At 42.9% G+C, this 17,664-nt stretch overlaps 1 protein-coding gene across 1 annotated transcript in view; it reads right to left on the minus strand.

Moving 5' to 3' along the window:
- The window catches only part of CACNA1H (calcium voltage-gated channel subunit alpha1 H), a 156,069-nt gene that overhangs the window by 58,393 nt on the left and 80,012 nt on the right, over nucleotides 1-17,664 (minus strand). Inside the window, exons 12-15 of the mRNA XM_027863001.1 lie at nucleotides 13,876-14,031; nucleotides 13,255-13,345; nucleotides 8,645-8,853; nucleotides 2,579-2,992 (exon numbers count right to left, since the gene is read on the minus strand). Of these exons, the coding sequence (XP_027718802.1) occupies nucleotides 2,579-2,992; nucleotides 8,645-8,853; nucleotides 13,255-13,345; nucleotides 13,876-14,031 (870 nt within the window). The remainder of the gene's footprint in view (nucleotides 1-2,578; nucleotides 2,993-8,644; nucleotides 8,854-13,254; nucleotides 13,346-13,875; nucleotides 14,032-17,664) is intronic.

The following is a 17,664-nucleotide window of genomic DNA, read 5'->3' on the forward strand; positions in this document are numbered from 1 at the left end:
CAGAGTGGGTCATTGCCAGTCATCCTGACCTATGTCTTCCCATTAGACTCCAGTAACTCTGGAGGAGAGAGTGAGGCTGATGACTTTGCACAGCCCTGCCTCACTTGAATCCAATTCACTTGCAAGTCAAGACACCAACCCTCCCTGATGTCATTGGTCCTCTTCAAGAATGAAGGATGAACAACAATTTGTCAGATGAGACCAAGAGAGCACAAGGAACTTACCCAAAGTTACACAATAAGTAGCAAGGATAGCATTTGAACCCAAGTCTTTCAGATTTCAAATCTAGTACCATTTCCATCATACCATGCTCCCTTTCATAAAACCATTTGCTATTGGCAATGAGAGGAAACGGGGGTCCTTTCTCTGCTCATGGATCACTAAACCTGCCCTGCCCAATATATAGCCTTTCTTCCCTCTCTTGGGGAATCCTGTGAGCTAGATCATCTTCTTCTGAGTCCTTGGGAGGGGTTATGGAGGCAGGACAAATGAGGACGTTCCTATTTGACTAGTGAGAGGCAGCATGGTGTGGTGGAGAGAGCACAAGCCTGGAATCTAGGAGACCCAGCTCTACCAGCTTTATCACAAATTTTGTGTGTGACCTTGAGAAAGTCCTTTCCCCTCTGTAGCCTCTACTGTCTCATCTGCAAAATGAGGAGGTGATTCCAGATGATCTCTGAGGTTCCTCTAACTCATACCAGCCTTCACTTTCATTCAGGTCCCTGTGCCTCTCTCCTAGACTACTGCAAAAGTCCCCTAATCAGTCTCTTTGTAGCAATCTCTCCCTGCTCTAGTCTGTGATAACATTGATACTAATGATGATAATAACTAGCATTTATATAGTATTTTAATGTTTGCAAAGCACTTTACAAATACTAACTTATTTCATCCCACAACAATCCTGGGAGGTAGGGGCTATTATTATCCTCATTTTACAGATGGAAAAACTGAGTCAAACACGGGGGGGGGCACGGTAGTGACTTGCCCAGAGTCACACAGCTAGTAAGTGTGTGTGCCTGGGGTCTTCCTGACTCCAGGTCCAGCACTTGATTTGTTGGGCCATACAGCTGCACATGGTTGTCAAAATCGTTCTTCTTAAGAGCAGACCTGACCATGCCTTACTCAATAAACTTCAGTGGTTCTCTGTTTTTTCTAGGGTAAAATGTAAACTCTGCTTGGCTTTTAAAAGCTTTTCACAATCTTGTTCCATTGTATTTTTTTAGCCTCAATTTACATTACTCCCAATCTCGTATTCTGTAATCCAGCCACACTGGCTTTCTCTTTGCATCCAACACGGCATTTCATTGTTGGACTCCACATCTTTATGAAAGTCATTCCTCCATCTCCCCCATTCCCTAAGCCTGGAATACAGTCCCTCTTTGCTTCCTCCTCATAGAAGCCCTTTCTGCCTTCATGACCTGGCTCGAGAACTATCTTGTAAGTGAAGCTTTTTTTGATCCCCTCAATTGGAAAGCTTTCCCTTTCAAATGACTTTGTATTGAGCTATCTTTTATTTATTTGTACTTCTTCTCTTTATATTAATTTGCAATATAGTTACATCCCAAGTACTACGACTAATGAATCCCTTGAAGTGGTTGCATGTCTTCAAATTCACATTATTCAAAGTTATAATTAAGTAAAATGGTAGTCAGTTCCAGCCCACTGGAAATATTGAGTGTTAATTTGAACAATGGGGCAGCTAGGTGGCACAATGGATATGGCACTGGGTTTGGAATCAAAAAGACTCATCTTTGTGAGTTCAAATCCAGCCTCCAGACACTTACTATCTGTGTGACTCTGAGCAAGTCACTTAACCCCATTTGCCTCAGTTTTCTCATCTGTAAAATGAGCTGGAGAAGGAAATGGCAAACCACTTCAGTTTCTTTGCCAAGAAAACCCCAAATGCAGCCACAAAAAGTTACAGCAATCTGAATAGTGAGACCAATTGAGGGGATTTGTTATTGGCATTCATTGGGATGCAGCCATTGACTTACATCTGCACTTTCTGTCTCTCTGCTAGAATGTAAGGTCTTTGAGACAAGCAATCACTTCCATCTTTGTATTTGTGTTCCCTGTGGTTGCCGAGCATCTGGCACATAGTAGGCACTTAAAAAATGCTTGATTGATTTGACTTTTAACATTCCAGGGTTCTAAATGAGACAAAGGAGCGAAAAGTGTTCTATATCAAAGCTAGTGTGGGACAACGGAAAAAGCATTGAGCTTGGAGCAAAGAGGCTCCAGTTCCGGTTCTGAGATTTACTAGTTGTGGGACTTTAAGCAAGTCACTTAAACTCGCTGATCCTCAGTTTTTTAATCCATAAAATGGAAAAAAATAATAGCTGCACAAATGTCTCAATGGATGGTTTTGAGAAAACGGCTTTGCAAATCGTAAAGTGCTGTAGAAATGTGAAATACTACTATTCTTATCATCAACATCAGCACCAACAGCATCAGCTTTCGCATCATCCCTTCACTTCTCTAAGAGATGCAGAGACTTCAGGAGTGAAGGAGACACTCTCACCCCCCCCCCCCCCCGCCCCGGTCACATCCAAGTGACCTGAAGAGTGACCCAACTCACATCATCCATGTCATCATCGTAGTCTGAAGGGTCCTCCTTGTGGCTGTCGATGCGGAGGAAGAACTCGCTGGGCACGTGCACCATCTGTCCATTGCAGTCCCGGCACTCCCGGGGCAGCAGAGCAGTTGGGCGTGGGGGCAGCCGTTGGAGCCCCTCCCGCAGGTCTGACGTACTTCGGTAGTCCAGGGACTCGGCCCGGCGCAGTTGGGACGCCCGGCCAGCTGAGCCCGGCTTGGCGTCATCCGACTCCTCGTCTGTGCTGCCTTTGCCCTCCCCGGAGAGGAGGGACTCGCGCTCCCCACACTGGCTTTTCTTTAAGCTGGGCGCCCGGCCCAGGCTGTTCCAGCTGGAGCGCCTGCTGCCCCACGCACTGCTGGGGCCCCAGTTGGCACAGGGAGAGCTGCGCAGGCTGGACTGAGAGACAGTCAGGGAAGGATGTGACATGAGGGAAAACATTAATAAGAAATCAGTGACATAGGAAGTCCTTCGTAGTTTGCAAAGTGATTTAGAGATTATAAATCTGCTCACAGTTTGCAAAGCACCTTGCTGTCTTCCAAAGGTTTAGAAATATAAGATCATAGGATCTAGGCGTAGCAGAAAGCCGAGATCATTTAGTCCAGGGGTTCGTCACTCTTTTTGTGTCCTGAACCCCTGTGGCAGTCTGGTGAAGCCTATGGACCCATTCTCAGAATTATGTTTTTAAATTCATAAAATAAAGTACATAGAATTATGATGAAACAAGTTATATTGAAATAGTTCTCTCTGTCTCTCTTTTAAAAACAAGTTCATGGGCCCCAGATTAAGAACCCCTGATCTGGTCTAATTTATTTTATAGATAGGGAAACTGAGGCCCATGGAGGGAAGGTGAGTTGCCCAAAGCACTGTATAATAACTAGTGGAACTGGAATCTAACTCAAGTTTTCTTAAAATGAATTCATCACTCTTTTAGCTACACTATAACTTGTGGCTTCCTTAATAGTTGATAAAATTCTTTATAATTTATAAAATGTTTTTATATCCACTGTCTCATTAAATTCTCACAACAGGGTTTGAATCCAGGTCTTTTGAGAGAAGCGGAACAGGGAATATCATTACTGATTATCTCAAGGTCACATAATGAATTAATGACAGGGCTGGGTTTAGAACCCAGGGCAGATCTCCCAGTCTAAGCTACCTTGAATATAAGAACATAAGAACATGTGAACCTTTGAGGTCAGGCATGACCTAGGATCTTAAGTCAGACAAGGACCCTAAAGAATAGTTTAGGGGAGGACATGTGGAAAAAATAGAAATAGAACAGGATTTTAGCTCCTGGGAGGATTTGAGAAGTTTAAGGAGGAGGAGAAATAGGAGAAGGATTTTACCTAATGGAAGAGAAAGACTAGAGCTGAACAACAATACGAAGGAAAGGAGGAAGATATAAATTCTAGGGCAAGGACAAGAGAGAAGAGAGGAGCAGGAGGGAGAGAAAGAATAGAAGGACAATAGGACGGCTCTAGCTGCAAGAATCGGGATGAGATATGACATAGAGAGAGTCAAGCAGACTTAAGCAGAAGGAAGTTGGTAAGACACAAGAAGACGAGTTGTTAAGAGGCCACTAGGTGGATATGGTTGATAGATTGCTGGATCCAAAGTCTGGAAAACCTGAATTACAATCTGACCTCTGATACTTACTAGCCATGTGACCTTGGGTAAGTCACCTAACCTTTGTCTGCCTTGGTTTCCTCTACTGTAAAATGGGATTAATAAAAGCGCCTACCCTCCCCCACCCTGGTTGCTGTAAAGATAAAATAAAATACTATGTTAAAGCACTTTGTATATACTAATTATTTTTGGCAGCAGTAGTAGTAAGAGAAGAGAACGGAAAGTGAATATGACTGTTAAGGTGCTAACAATGGTAAGGAGCTAAAAAAGGAGAGAACGGAAAGTGACATCTTTGGGTTGAAGACCCTCCCTGGCATCTCACAGTTTTATACGATCATAGATTTAGAGATGGGAGGTATTCTAGAAGCCATCTTGTCCAGCTCCCTCATTTTCAACATGAGGACACTGAGGTCCAGAGAGATTAAGGAAATGACTCATGGTCACATGGTTAGTGTCAGAGCTGGGATTGGAACCCAGTTTCTCAGATCCACCATGCCATGCAGTCCATCCTGTTTGTCCCAGCAGTCTTCCATGGGAGTAGTTAGCAAGAACCACAAAAGACTTAGGATTTCCCTTTCAGCTGGTATGGAGAGCAGGGTGAATTTTGCAGTGATCTGCAAAGAATATGCAAAGCTTTTATTTCTGCCATGATCAAATGACTCTTATCTTTGCTCAAAGTATAGGCTGCTCTCCTTCACAGAAAAAAAGGTTAAAAAAAAGATAAAGGGACATTAGGCACATTTCTCTATTCTCCAGGCTATCAAGAAGAATGGAATATTCTTTAAAAACAAAACAAATAAAAAAAAACAAATTAGAAGAAAAGCTTCTGTGTGAAAACAAAAGAAAAACAAAGGATCTTAAGAGACTGAGGGGAATCCTAATACATGTATGGAGTTTGGAGTCACAACAATAGAATATGAGACAGAGAAGAAAGAGTATTGAATCCATGCAGCTTGGGAATACATATGAGGCTCTTCTTGAAGAGGAGGGAATTATACCCTTTAAAGAGGAGGGAATTTCTTGTTTTTTAAGGAGTGACATATACCCACAGGATGAGCAATCATCCCGTAAGGGTCAGAGGAGGAAGAGATGAGTAGAAGCAATTAGTGACACTCTGATGAGGGATGACAAGACAGATAACTTGTCAGCTTGACAATAATAATAAAGAGATTTCTCTCTACAGCATTTATATCTTGAGTATTATGGGGAATTTCCTAAGCCTCGTCATACCTGGTGACTGCTACCTAAATCTGATGATTCACCTAGGCACAAATTTACAGAATAAATCCGGAGAACACTGTTGAAGATTATGAGGTCTTAAGCAAGAAGCCATCCACAGCTTGAAATGATACCATTAACAAGCTCAGGAAAATGGCTAAGAGAAAGGCCTGAGAAATGCCCGTAGAAAATTGGTCGAAAGCATTTACTATGTGTCAAGCACTGGAGGTTCAAAGAAAGCCGAGTTAACAAATGTTAATTAAGTGCCTACTATGTGCCAGGTACTCTGCTGGCAGTCCCTGGCGAAAAGGGCAAAAACTGTCCCGGCCTTCAAGGATCTCACATTCTAGAGGGAGAGACGACATGCCCAAAATAGTACATGCAAGAGAGATACGATGCAAATGGGGATAATCTCAGAGGAAAGGCACAGGTCGTGTTTTAATCACTACTTCCAAACGGAGACAGACTTCAGAAGAAAAAGGCATTTTGGGATTGAACATTTGGGATGTGAACAGCTGGTTAAAAGAATGGTCTTTAAGAATGGGATTTGAAAACAAAAAAGAATGGGATTTGGACTTTAGGAACATGGTTTGAACTATTTAAAGATGACAGGCTGATAAGCAGGGATCAGGTTCACCTAATGAGGGCTTATAAGAATGGCTTTGCTTAACTGTTTCTTCTTTCACAACATGGCTAGTGCAGAAATAGTTTTACACGATTGCACATATATAACCTATATCAAATTGCTTACTGTCTTAGGGAGGGAGGGAGCAAATTTGGAACTCAAAATTTTATTTAAAAAATGAATGTTAAAAATTGTCTCTGCATGTAATTGGAAAAAATAAAGTACTATGAAAAAAAGAATGGCTTTGCTTGAAGATTTGCAAATCTAATCAGAAGGCTTTAAAGTGAAAAAGAGAGGAGGGAGAAAGCTGCTCATACTTTAGATCTTCTAACCTAAATACTGTAGGGAGTAGTTACGATGGAGGAATTGCAAAGACAAGCCAGGAAATTCACAAGAGACAAAATTCAAAACAGGAATCAACAGCAGTAAAACCCATGACATCATCTCTGCCTATACCTAGAGCAGGGTAACAAGGAAGATGATCTGGAGTCCTGGTGCAACAAGGCAAATTTGATCTCATCACTGAGACCTGATGGGGCTAGAGTATAGCTCGGAAAGGAGCAGGAGAGGTGAAAGCAGTGGGGAAATAGGACCATAAGGGCCTGGCGTGGTGTGAATGGGGGGCTCCAGCCATCTGGATGCCTGCTGCAACTTTTTCTATGCCCAATTGCAACAGCTAACAGTGTCCTGACTGGCTTTAATGGAACCGACGAGGAAAACTTTCATTCTGGATCTGATTTTCACCAACGAGGAGGAATTGGTGGCTACAATGGAGATGATAGGAACCTTTGGGAAAAATAGCCATGCTATCTTAGACTTTGTGACAGAAAAGGAGGAAGAAGTTAGACACAATCTTCCTGGCCTCCTAGGTTTGGGAAGGGAGGCAGGAGCAATTTCAAAGGGTTCAGAGAAAGGAAAGGTAAGACGCCACGGCCAACAACTTTACAGGGGAAGCCAAGTCCAGAGGATATGGGTGACTTTTAAAAATGAAATCTGAAGACACAAAGAAAAACAATTCCTTTGAGGAAGAAAACAAGGTGTTATCTAGAGAGAGTGATGTAGACACAAAGGGATCTCATCTACCAACATAAATTAGAAAAAAAAAAAAGATGTGCAGAAGTAAAGGGAGATAACAGAATGAATACAAAAGTGACGCAATTCTGTAAGGATAGTGATAAGTGATAAGAATAGTACAGAAACTCAAAATGAGCTGAGGTTGGCAAGGAAAGTTAATGACAACAAGAAATGTTTTTAAACTGGGTGAGAAGGAGCAGCTAGGTGGCGCAGTGGACAGAACACTAGCCCTGGAGTCAGGAGAAATCCAGCCTCAGACACCTACTAACTGTGTGACCCTGGGTAAGTCACTCTTAAAAAAAGAAAAGAAGAAGAAGAAGAAAAAAACTATACCGGGGAAAAGAAGAACATCAAAGAATGGACAGAGTACTAGGCCCAGAGTTAGGAAGACTCATCTTCCAGAGTTCAAATCTGGCCTAAATGTGTGCCCACCTTCCCCTTCCTGCCCAGAGGTTCTCTATCCTTGTAAGGCACAGCTAGGTGTTTAGCATCTGCATACTATGTCACCTGTGAGAACAGGGAATGGCTAGGGCCTAGGAGACAGGGGAGAACTCTATCCCTCACTGATGAGCTTATCACCAATTTACAAGTAAGCAGATTACAGAGGGGCAGGGTGGGGAGGTGGGGTAGGGCGATCTTTACCTTCCATGAATACACCTTGTCTTCAGAGTGCAAACTAACAATAGGGCTACAGGTAGGGGGAGTTATTGAGGTCTTAGACTGTGAACTGGTTTAGAGTTAAAGTTAGGCTGGGTTAGGGATCAGTCTAAGGGCAAGTTTAGGATTATAGTCCCATTGAAAGGAGTAAGTTCTGGGGCAAGGTTAGGAAAACATTAGGGACAAGGCTAAGGTTAGGAGTTTAGGTTTGCCAGAAATGATCTTTTTTATTTAAAGCAGTGGTTCTCAAAGCATGGTCTGGGGGTTCCTGGGGGTTCTTGAGACTCTTTCAAGGTATCCATGAGGTTAAAGCTATTTTCATAGTAATACTATGATGTTTTAGTATCTAAAATGGTAAATATTAATAGATAAAACTCACATAACAGATCTTTGGAGGATACTCAATAATTGTTAAGAGCGCCAAGCAGTTCTGAGACCAAAAGGTTTGGAACCCCCCCCCCCACACCCATGTTTTCAACTTTCTCCCAGCATTCTGTGCAGACGGTGTGTGCAATCCCATACAATATTTCCTCTTTGGTTTTCTAATGATTATTGGCACACCTGGGCTGCACATGTCCTCTCTTCTTCTCATGCAGTTCAGGGTGATATGGAAGTGGTTTTGTCTGCCCTTAGCTCAGACCCACTGAAGGTAGTTAAAGCAGCCTGGCATTCTCCTCATAGTGGTGGTTCAGACTGGGACAAGGTGTCCTAGGATCTGTGATTTCTCACAGAAAATGGACAGTGGATAAATCAAGTACTTTGCAAGTGAAGTCGTTCTGGGTAAAGGCTTTATCAGAAGCCCAATGTTGGCACTGGGCCTATAGGCAGGAGAGAAGACAGTGACCTACCATTGACTTCTGGTCATAGTGCTGGGGGTCCACAGAGACACTGCTGCCTCTGCGTGAGTCCAGGAGGTTGGGGACAGAATCCATGTTGGGGGAGCTCTTGGGTGTCAGCATGGGTGTAGCTGCAGTACGTGTGATGAGAGGTGGAGGCAGGGTGCCACGTCCCTCCAGATGCCCATTGGGTGTCATTGCCAGTGAATACATCTTCATCTCTGTAGGTGAGAAGGATGGTGAGAATGAGGGCTATAAGTGCTTCAGGGATTGCATGTGAATAGGGCCCCAGAAAGAGTGATGAAGCAGTTAATGAAAACATAGAGGGAGGGAACCCTGCCCACTCCCTTTTTCCTCCGAGTCACAGGCTGGCTCAATTGGTAATGACAATGCAGTGTAGTAGAAGGAGGAGTGGTCCCAGGGTTACATGTACATTATCAGCTTTGAGTACTGACTGATGCTTACCAGCATTCTACCGAATGGCCATGTGGACTTAGATTTAGTCATTTCAGTCATGTCTGACTCTTTGCGATCCCTTTTTTTTGGGGGGGGCACGCTTTTCTTGGCAGAGATACTAGAGTGTTTGCCATATCCTTCTCCAGCTCATTTTATAGATGAGGAAACTGAGGTAAATAGGGTTAAGTGACTTGCCCAGGGTCATGAGTCCAGATCTGAACTCAGGTCTTCCTGACTCTTGGCCTGGTGCTCTATCCACCGTGCCATCTAGCTGCCCATGTGCATAGATAGGCATATATAAAAAGTCAAGGTGATGAGGGGAAGACACCAGCAAGTGGGGATATAAGAAATGGTTACAAATAGAAGGTGTTGCCTGAGCTGAGGTTTTAAAGAAACTAGGACCTCTGAGAGTTGACGGTGAGGCTAGAGTGCATTCCAGGCATGGAGAAAGGGCCTGGAGTGTTGTGTATAAGGGATAGAATGAAGGCCAGTTGGCCCGCATCACAGAATGGGTGAAGAGGAGTGTGTATAATAAGAGGTGTGCTAAGGTTGGAAAGGTGGATCGGGGCCAAGTTGTGTCCTATTGTGGCCTGTCTAGGTATTGCATGATAGCTTGATCAGCCGATGCCAGGGAATGTGGCAGTGCTGGACACATGCTGGACACGTGCTGCTGATTCCACACAAGAAGAAAATCCAGTGCAGAGTATACATGTCTGTACAAGGAAATGTGCTGGAAATACCAGGTACTCTGGAAGCCTCATAATTCTCTTTAGCATCTCCTTGAGCACACTGAAACTAATTTGGGGGAGACTCCCAGCTGGGGCTCAGGGTGAAGAAATGCCCTTTTCCTGCCAATTGGCAGGAATAGGTGGGCAGGCCTATACTTGACTGCAAGAGGGGTGTTGCAAACTAGAAGCACCTCTGGGTGAACAATTTTTCTAGTTGGGGGAAGGGGGAAGGAATCATTCTGGTCCTAAGGGAGTAGAGTCTTGTACTTGGGTTAAGCTGGTGGCGCCTGAAGGCACATCAGAAGAGCCACTATTTGCCACTGAACAGTAACTATGGACCTAGTTTTGGACCAGACATGACCAAATTTTTCATTAGTGGATCACACAATCTACCTATGAATAGTGTCACATGAATTTAATTATATAATTAAGAATAGGAATAGGCACTATCCTTTTGCAATTTCTTTGATATAAGGAACTCCAAGATGAGAAAACTCCCTTTATCAAGACAGCAAGCACTTTCTCTGCAAGTTAAAGCCTCAGAGAGTTTCCTAGAACACTGAGTGGCTAAGTGACTTGTCCAGGGTCACATGGCCATTAGATGTCAGTGGTAGGACTGAAGTCCAAGTCTTCCTGAATCCAAGACCAGTTCTCCATCCATTTTATCTCCTTGCCTTGCTATAATTAATCATAGGTTAATAGGAGATAGGGATTGGGCCTGGAATTTCATTAGTTCATGAGATGCTTGCATAAGGAAACTCCTACCAACATTGGTCAGCACCTTCTTTGCAACTTGTAGCTAAGAGCAAACACTAGGGTAGCCCAGCATCTCACAGGCAGTCTGTGTCAGAAGCAGATTTGAGCTCAGGTTTTTCTATCTTTGAGAATGCCTCTAGTGTGGCATTATGTGACATTACCTCTCAATTAGTCATATTCACTCTTAATTAACATTGTAGAAGAAATAGCCCTGTTTTTGGGCCCAAAAGACCTCCTGGATTTGAGTTTTGGCTTTGGCACTTATACTATCTGTGTGCTAATTAATTGGGTCTCTGGTCATCATTCCCATCTCCCCACCTCCAGAACCTTGAGCAACACCCCTGGGTCCTAAGACACTGATAGATGAACTTTAATCTTATCTTGTCCAAAATGAAATGATTCTACTACTTCCTAGCCTTCTGCATACCATGTCCCAGGCAAATACCCCCTTTTTTATTCCCCCTGTTTTCTTTCTTTCCCCTAATGTGGTCTCCCCTAATAGAATATAAGGTCTTTGGAAGTCACTATTGTTCTTGCTTGTATTTGTAACCCCAGCGTTTAGCACAGTTCTTGGTACATAATAAACTCTTAATAAATCCTCTGTCTGCTTATCTACCCATCTATAAAAAAATCTCAAGTGGGCTGTACTCTGAGGTCAGGCAGACTTGCATTTGAGCCATGGATAACATGTTAGATGCCCTCAGTTTAGATAAAGCCAGGAAGAGGATACAGCAGATCATTCTCCCAAGGCAGTCTAGCAGTGATGGCTGTTTGGTGAGTTTGGCCTAAAGGTGCGAGGTCAACAGGAATGGCCTAGAAATTCAGTACTTCTTAAAATGTGGGTGGGGACCCACAGTTTAAGTGCAGAAGGGATTGTGAATGGAAAAAGTTTAACAAGGCTTGGCCTAGATGACTTGATCAGCACCACTATAATGAGATCTCTTTGGAAGCAATCTTGGAGATGAGGAAAGCCCACATGTGGGTGCTCTGTCCAAAGAAATATAAATTTTGATCGTTTATATTTTGCCAGATATCTTGGGGTTTGGGGGTTAGAGTTTTTCCTACTTTCCTACTTATTTATTCTATCATTCCCCACCCCCCCCCAAGAAACTGGGACAATTAACCTATTTGTCTCATGTAGTTTTCATTTATGATTTCTTGGAATACAGCTCTGAAAAACCAGACTTTGATAAAGCCCATTGGGATTCAAATGGAGTTAGTTAACTATGCCTTAAACCCAAATCATTCTGGCTGTCACTGATTGGCCAATAATAGATCCCCACCCAAGCTTCACTTGCTCATTGTTTGTTTTTGATGGCTCAGAGTGAGGGTAAATAGCAACTGTTTCTGTTCTGACCAGAAAGTCTGAGGGTCTCCCCCTCCTAAATTGATTTCTTTTGAGAAGTTAAACTAGGTCATCTTTTGCCTCAATTCTTACCTGTCCTTGAATCACTGAATGGGTGTTGCCTCAGACAAACTGAGACCTGGGAAAGAACTTAGCTTAAAAAGGCCAAGGTCTCCCACTATATCAGGGCCATTGCCAGTCATCCTGACCTGTGTCTTGCCACCGAACTCTGATGACTTTGCCGAACCCTGCCTCATTTAAATCCAATTCACTTGCAAGTCAAGACATCACCCTCCTGGTGTCATTGATCTTTTTGGAGAATAAAGGATGAACAAGGACAACAATAATAACAACAACAAACTTATCTACCTTCCCCAATGGGGTAAAAGCCCTGGGGAGAAGGGAGGAAGTCCTAGTGGCTACCCACTGCCTAACCCTTCCAGGACCAGGATTTACTTTTGTCTCATGGATCATAGAAGATGTAGACAGTAGGATGTAGTGGATAGAATGTTGGATTTAGAGTCAGGAGGACCTGGGTTTGGATCCTGCCTCAGTTGCCAGCTGTGTGACTTTAGGCAGATCCCTTAACCTCTCAATCTCAGTTTTCTCATTTGTAAAATGATGGTGTTGGATTTGATGACCTCTAAGGTCCTTTCCAACTCTACATCTATGATTTCATAATCCTATGACTGCAAGACTTCTCCCTGCTTGGTATTTCAATGATCTAGATTTGACACTAGTTATAAAAGAGGTTTCTGGCACAAGTGGAGAGTCCTCTCTTACAAAGAAGCTCAGATAGGTCAAGTCAGCAGACAAGGTCACAAGTCATGTCAGTGTCTGATTTCAGAAAATATTCAGATGCAGAGTCTCCCAGATTTTCATTTAGTCCCACAAGACCAATGAGAAACTATTCTTCCTAAAATGTTTTATGTTTGAGTTTTAGCTCTGTTACTAATTTGTAGTGTGACCCTGGGTAAGTCCCTTCCTTAGTCCTCAGTTTCTCTTTCTGTAAAATAAGGTGATTGAGCCATTTGATGTCTAATGTGTCTTCTAGATCTGAAATTCCATGTCCTGTGTTCTGAGGCCCCTCCCAGCTCTGATAGACCATGTTTTATGTTTTAAAACCCTTTTGCCGCTTTGCTATTCATGAGTCTATGAACTGACTTTGCTGTCATTGCCATCAGCCTTTTTTATCAGAAGCTAACTTTGCCTAGAACCATGCTGGCCACTGGGATGGAGACATGATGGAGACAGGGCCCTTTTTCATTTTTCAGAGTCCCTTGCCCCTAACTTCCCATTGCTCTCTCCACACTTCATCAACCCCTAAAGAAACATACCTGTGGCTCGTAGATCTCTCAGTTTTTCAAAATCTTCCTCGAAGTTGGCTGATGTCTTGTCCTCATCTGTGTCAGATCTATTAGCATCCCCCTGCCAGCCAGGAAAAGCAGGAGTTATTAGCTTCATGCTTTGTTTGGGATGTCAAGGAGCGGGAGAATGGGAATGGTTGTACAGATAAAATGACTTTGAATCCAGCAAATGTCTTCTAAGCACCCATGGATAATTGGGTTGAAAGAAGATCAGATTTGGTCCCTGCCCTCAAGGGGTTTACATTTTTGGTGGACAGATAAGGTCAACCAACATGGCTATAGAACAATGAATCCATTGGGAGGTGGTACAAAGAGGGGAGGAGGACTGGGAGTTATGTTATCTTATGTTATGCTGGTAGGTTGAGAAGATGGGATAAATTGACTGGGGAAGCTTACTGGGGGGGTATAAATCCTTGCCATAGCCCCAGACTGAACCCCATCTTCAGCCTCAGTCAGGGACTAGTCCATTGGCTATAGAGGTTTCCACATGTAGAGATCTATAGCCTTGTATCGATATCTATTTAGAGATACATGTAGATATGAGGCTCTAGTATGGGACTTGTCTGCCTATCCCCATTCCCTGCTGCTCACCTCTGCCTGGAAGCCCTCCACCAGGATGGCTACTAGCAGGTTGAACAGCACGTAGTTGCCAAAAGTCATCAGGGCCACAAAGTAGAGAGCAGCCCAAGAGGAGGTGGAGGCCATGCCATTATAAAGCACAACATTCCAGTCTTCTTGGGTGAGAATCTGCGAGGAGACAGAAAGTGATTTCCCATGTTGCCTTCCTCTTTCCCCATTTCCCTTCCTCCACAGAACCAACGGATCACTTTTTGCACAGGTAGCATTTGAGCCATCCTGATGAACTGACCTTGAACCCAACAAGAGTTTTCTGAGGCCCCATAGAAACCTTTGTTAAGTATGGGGTGACATTGCTCTAGCCACTGCCTCATCCTTCAAACTAAAGAATATCACCCATCCCCACACACACCCCCACTGTGGGCTGCTGTGGATTTCCTATTTAAAGCAGAGTTAATAGAGTTAAAGAGAACCTAAAGAGTTGATAACAATAGTTAATCAACTGATTCCATTTCATTGCATTCAACAAAAATGTATATATCCCTACTATGTCTAAGGCATTGCTCTAAATGTTGGGGTTGTAAAGAAAAAAAATGAAACAATCCCTGCCCACAAGGAGCTTATATTCCTCTGGGTAGATAAATACATATATTATTTGAGGGTGGGAAAGAATTTAGGGTCAAAAATTTGGGGTAGGGGAAGATTAGGGAAGGCTTCACATAGGCAGCACCTAAAGTAAACCTTAAACATCCTTAAAAGAAAGGTAAGAATTTGGAGAAGGGAAGGTGAGAAGACAGTACATACCAGTCAAGGGGGAGAGAGAACCTGTGTGAAGATATGAAGATAGGAGATGGAGTGCCAAGTTCAGAGAATGGCTGGTAGTTTAATTTGACTGAAACGAAGAGAGCATGAAGGGAAGCAATGGCCTGGAAATGTAGAGAGGTCATGGAGGGCTTTAATTGCCAGTCAGAAGAGTTTGTATTTTATGCATAAGGGGAAAAGGAGTTACTGAAGGTTTTTTGAGCATGGAATGGTGTGGTCACATCTGGGCCCAAGGGAAATTATTTTGGCCCCTTTATGGAGAAGAGATAGTAGAAGGGAGATGAGGAGCGGAGATGGACTGGGCTATTGCAACAGTGCCGGAAAAAAGTAATGAGGATGTGAGCCAAGTGAGCGGCCATGGGAATGGAGAGAAGGGGAAAAAGAGACATGGAGGCCAAAGAGATAAGACTCAGCAACTGAAGGGAAATGGAGGGTGAAGGAGAAGGAAGAGTGGTGCCATGAACGGGAAGAGGGAAGTTAGGAGGAGAGGTGGATTTAAGAGACAAGAGAAGGAGTTCCATGTTGGACATATCGAATCCAAATAATTAGCTAGAGCTGAAAAGGATAATGATAACATTATGGAGCCCACAGGCCAGATAAATAAAAACACATAAATAGATAATTTCTTTATAACTTGTATGATCCCATAGTGAGGCCTTTCTCCCTGCAACTCTAAATCCCCTTCTCCCTACCCCTTCCTCTCCATTTTTCTCTTTATCTCTTCTTTTGTGTGACTCATCTTCGCTTTGTGTCTTTCTTTCCTACTATATAGCTATCTGTTTCTGTCTGTCTGTCTGTTCCTAATTTTTATATTCCACTGGCCACCTGTTCTCCTCCAGGAATCAGGGAAATCTGTCCTCAACTTCCTATGTTACTTTGGTCAAGTCACTTGAATTCTCTGGGTCTCCATTTTCCCATCTATAATATGAGGTGAGAAAGAAACTAGGTGATCATTAAGATCCCTTCCAGCTCTGATATTCTATGATTCTTTGTCTGCTGATAGTGTCAGAGATGGCATCTTCTTTCTTCCCCATGGTACCTAACACAGAGTTGAAGGTAGGAATATCTTGTTAATGAGTTGATAATATTCCTTATATCTGAACAGGGCTTTAGTTTACAAAGCTATTCAGAGTAAATAAAGCATTTTGTAGTTTATAATTCAAATTTGACAAATACTCACTAAGTACCTAGTACAGAGCTGAGCCCAGGAAATACAAAGATTTTTAAAATGACAGTTTCTGCCCCCAAGAAACTTATATTTTATGGGAGGACATGACATGTTCACAGATAAGTATAACATATCATTGGGAGTGAATGGGTTGAAGGAAAGATTTAGGCAAAGTATCCTTGGAAGAGCTGAGGTTTGGGAGAACACTGATTTCTAGGAGTAGTGTGTCAACGGGAAGCTTTGGTAAGGATCTATCACCTGGTGAACCATAAAGAAAGAGCTGCAAAGGTGGTTATAAAGGGGGAAATGTGTTCTGGAAGAGGAGCATACTTTCCAATTAAAGAAAACTTTTCATATATTCTCTTACAACATTCTTGAAAGGCAGGCTGTGCATTGAAAGGTCCCATTTTGGAACTAAAGCCCATGTAGCAAGTTCAAGGAAGAGGCGAGACCAGAACCCATCATTGTCTCCAATTTCTTTCTACTATGCTACATCACCATCTGCACCTTCATCTCATGCTCTTGAAGTGGTGAATGGTGTGGCTAGAGTGGGAAAACATAAGTCACCTCTCTAGGCTCCTAGAAATGTGACTAAAGTATGGTCCTCAGTTGCTGATTGGTGGTCCCAATTACACTGAGAGTCCAGCTTGCCTGGAAAGTGCACCAGGAGGTGCACAGAAGCATAGAATCCCAGAGATGGAAGGGATCTTGGAGGTCATCATCCTGATTGCCCAGGACAAACAGAAATCACCATTCCTATGTTCAAGAGCTGGACAACAACTTGTCAGGGATGCTTTAGAGGAAGTTCTCAACCAGGTATCAGTTGGATTACATGACCTTTGATATTCCTCTCAGCTCTGATTCTGATACTGCAGTTCTGCAGTACCCATGATAAATAATCATTCAGATTGTGCTTGAATGCTTCCAGATAGGGACCTTACTATTTCATGAGATCATTTGTTCTATTATTACATTGTTCTCTTATTAGAAAGTTCCTCTTTATTCTGAGCCAAAATTTGCCTCTCTGTGATCTCCTCTCACTCCACACTGGTCATAATTCTACTCTTTGGGATTAAACATAACACATCTGTTCCTTTCCCTCCATGACAGCTCTTTTGATATTTAAGGATTAAACATGTCTTCCCCAAGTCTTTCCTTCTCCAAGATAAATATTCCCAGTACCTTCAATTATTTTTATATCACATGGTTTTCTTCCCTCTCACTATGCCCATCTCTAGCTTGTCAAAGTCCTTCTTAAAATATGGAACCCAAAATCAGACACAATAATGGTGAATTGCCCTAACCAGGACAAGAAGCAAGGGAAAGGGAAAAGATGTGTTATTCTTCCTTAATACAGTGACTGGCACAGAGTCAATACTGTTTCACTCATTCATTCATTCTTAAACCTCCCGTCCTTAGCAGCTTCTATCTCCAGCCCAGTCCCACATGGCTCCTAAAAGGCAATGGTGCTATGGCATAGCATGGTAGAAACCACCCTAGATTTAGAGTCAGGAGACTTAGATTTGAATCCTTTATCCCACATATAAGAGCTATCTAATTGTAGGTGTGTCACCTGCCCCCTCTGAGACTCAGTTTCTTTACGTGTAAAATGGGGATAATAACTGTACTACCTAATCCATAGATTTGTTGTGTGAAAACAATGCTCACAATAACAATCCTATGTAAGCTGGTCGCTAGCTGGTCTTATTGTTGTTATTTGGCATTATAGCTTGGTTACCTCCTCCATGACCAGTCAGTACATTTAGAGACCCTGGTTCCTTATGTAAAAAGCTTGGCATGTGGCTGGTGGAAGT

The sequence above is a fragment of the Vombatus ursinus genome, unplaced genomic scaffold (genome assembly GCF_900497805.2).
Source record: "Vombatus ursinus unplaced genomic scaffold, bare-nosed wombat genome assembly UNPS02014770.1, whole genome shotgun sequence".
Lineage (NCBI taxonomy): Eukaryota > Metazoa > Chordata > Mammalia > Diprotodontia > Vombatidae > Vombatus > Vombatus ursinus.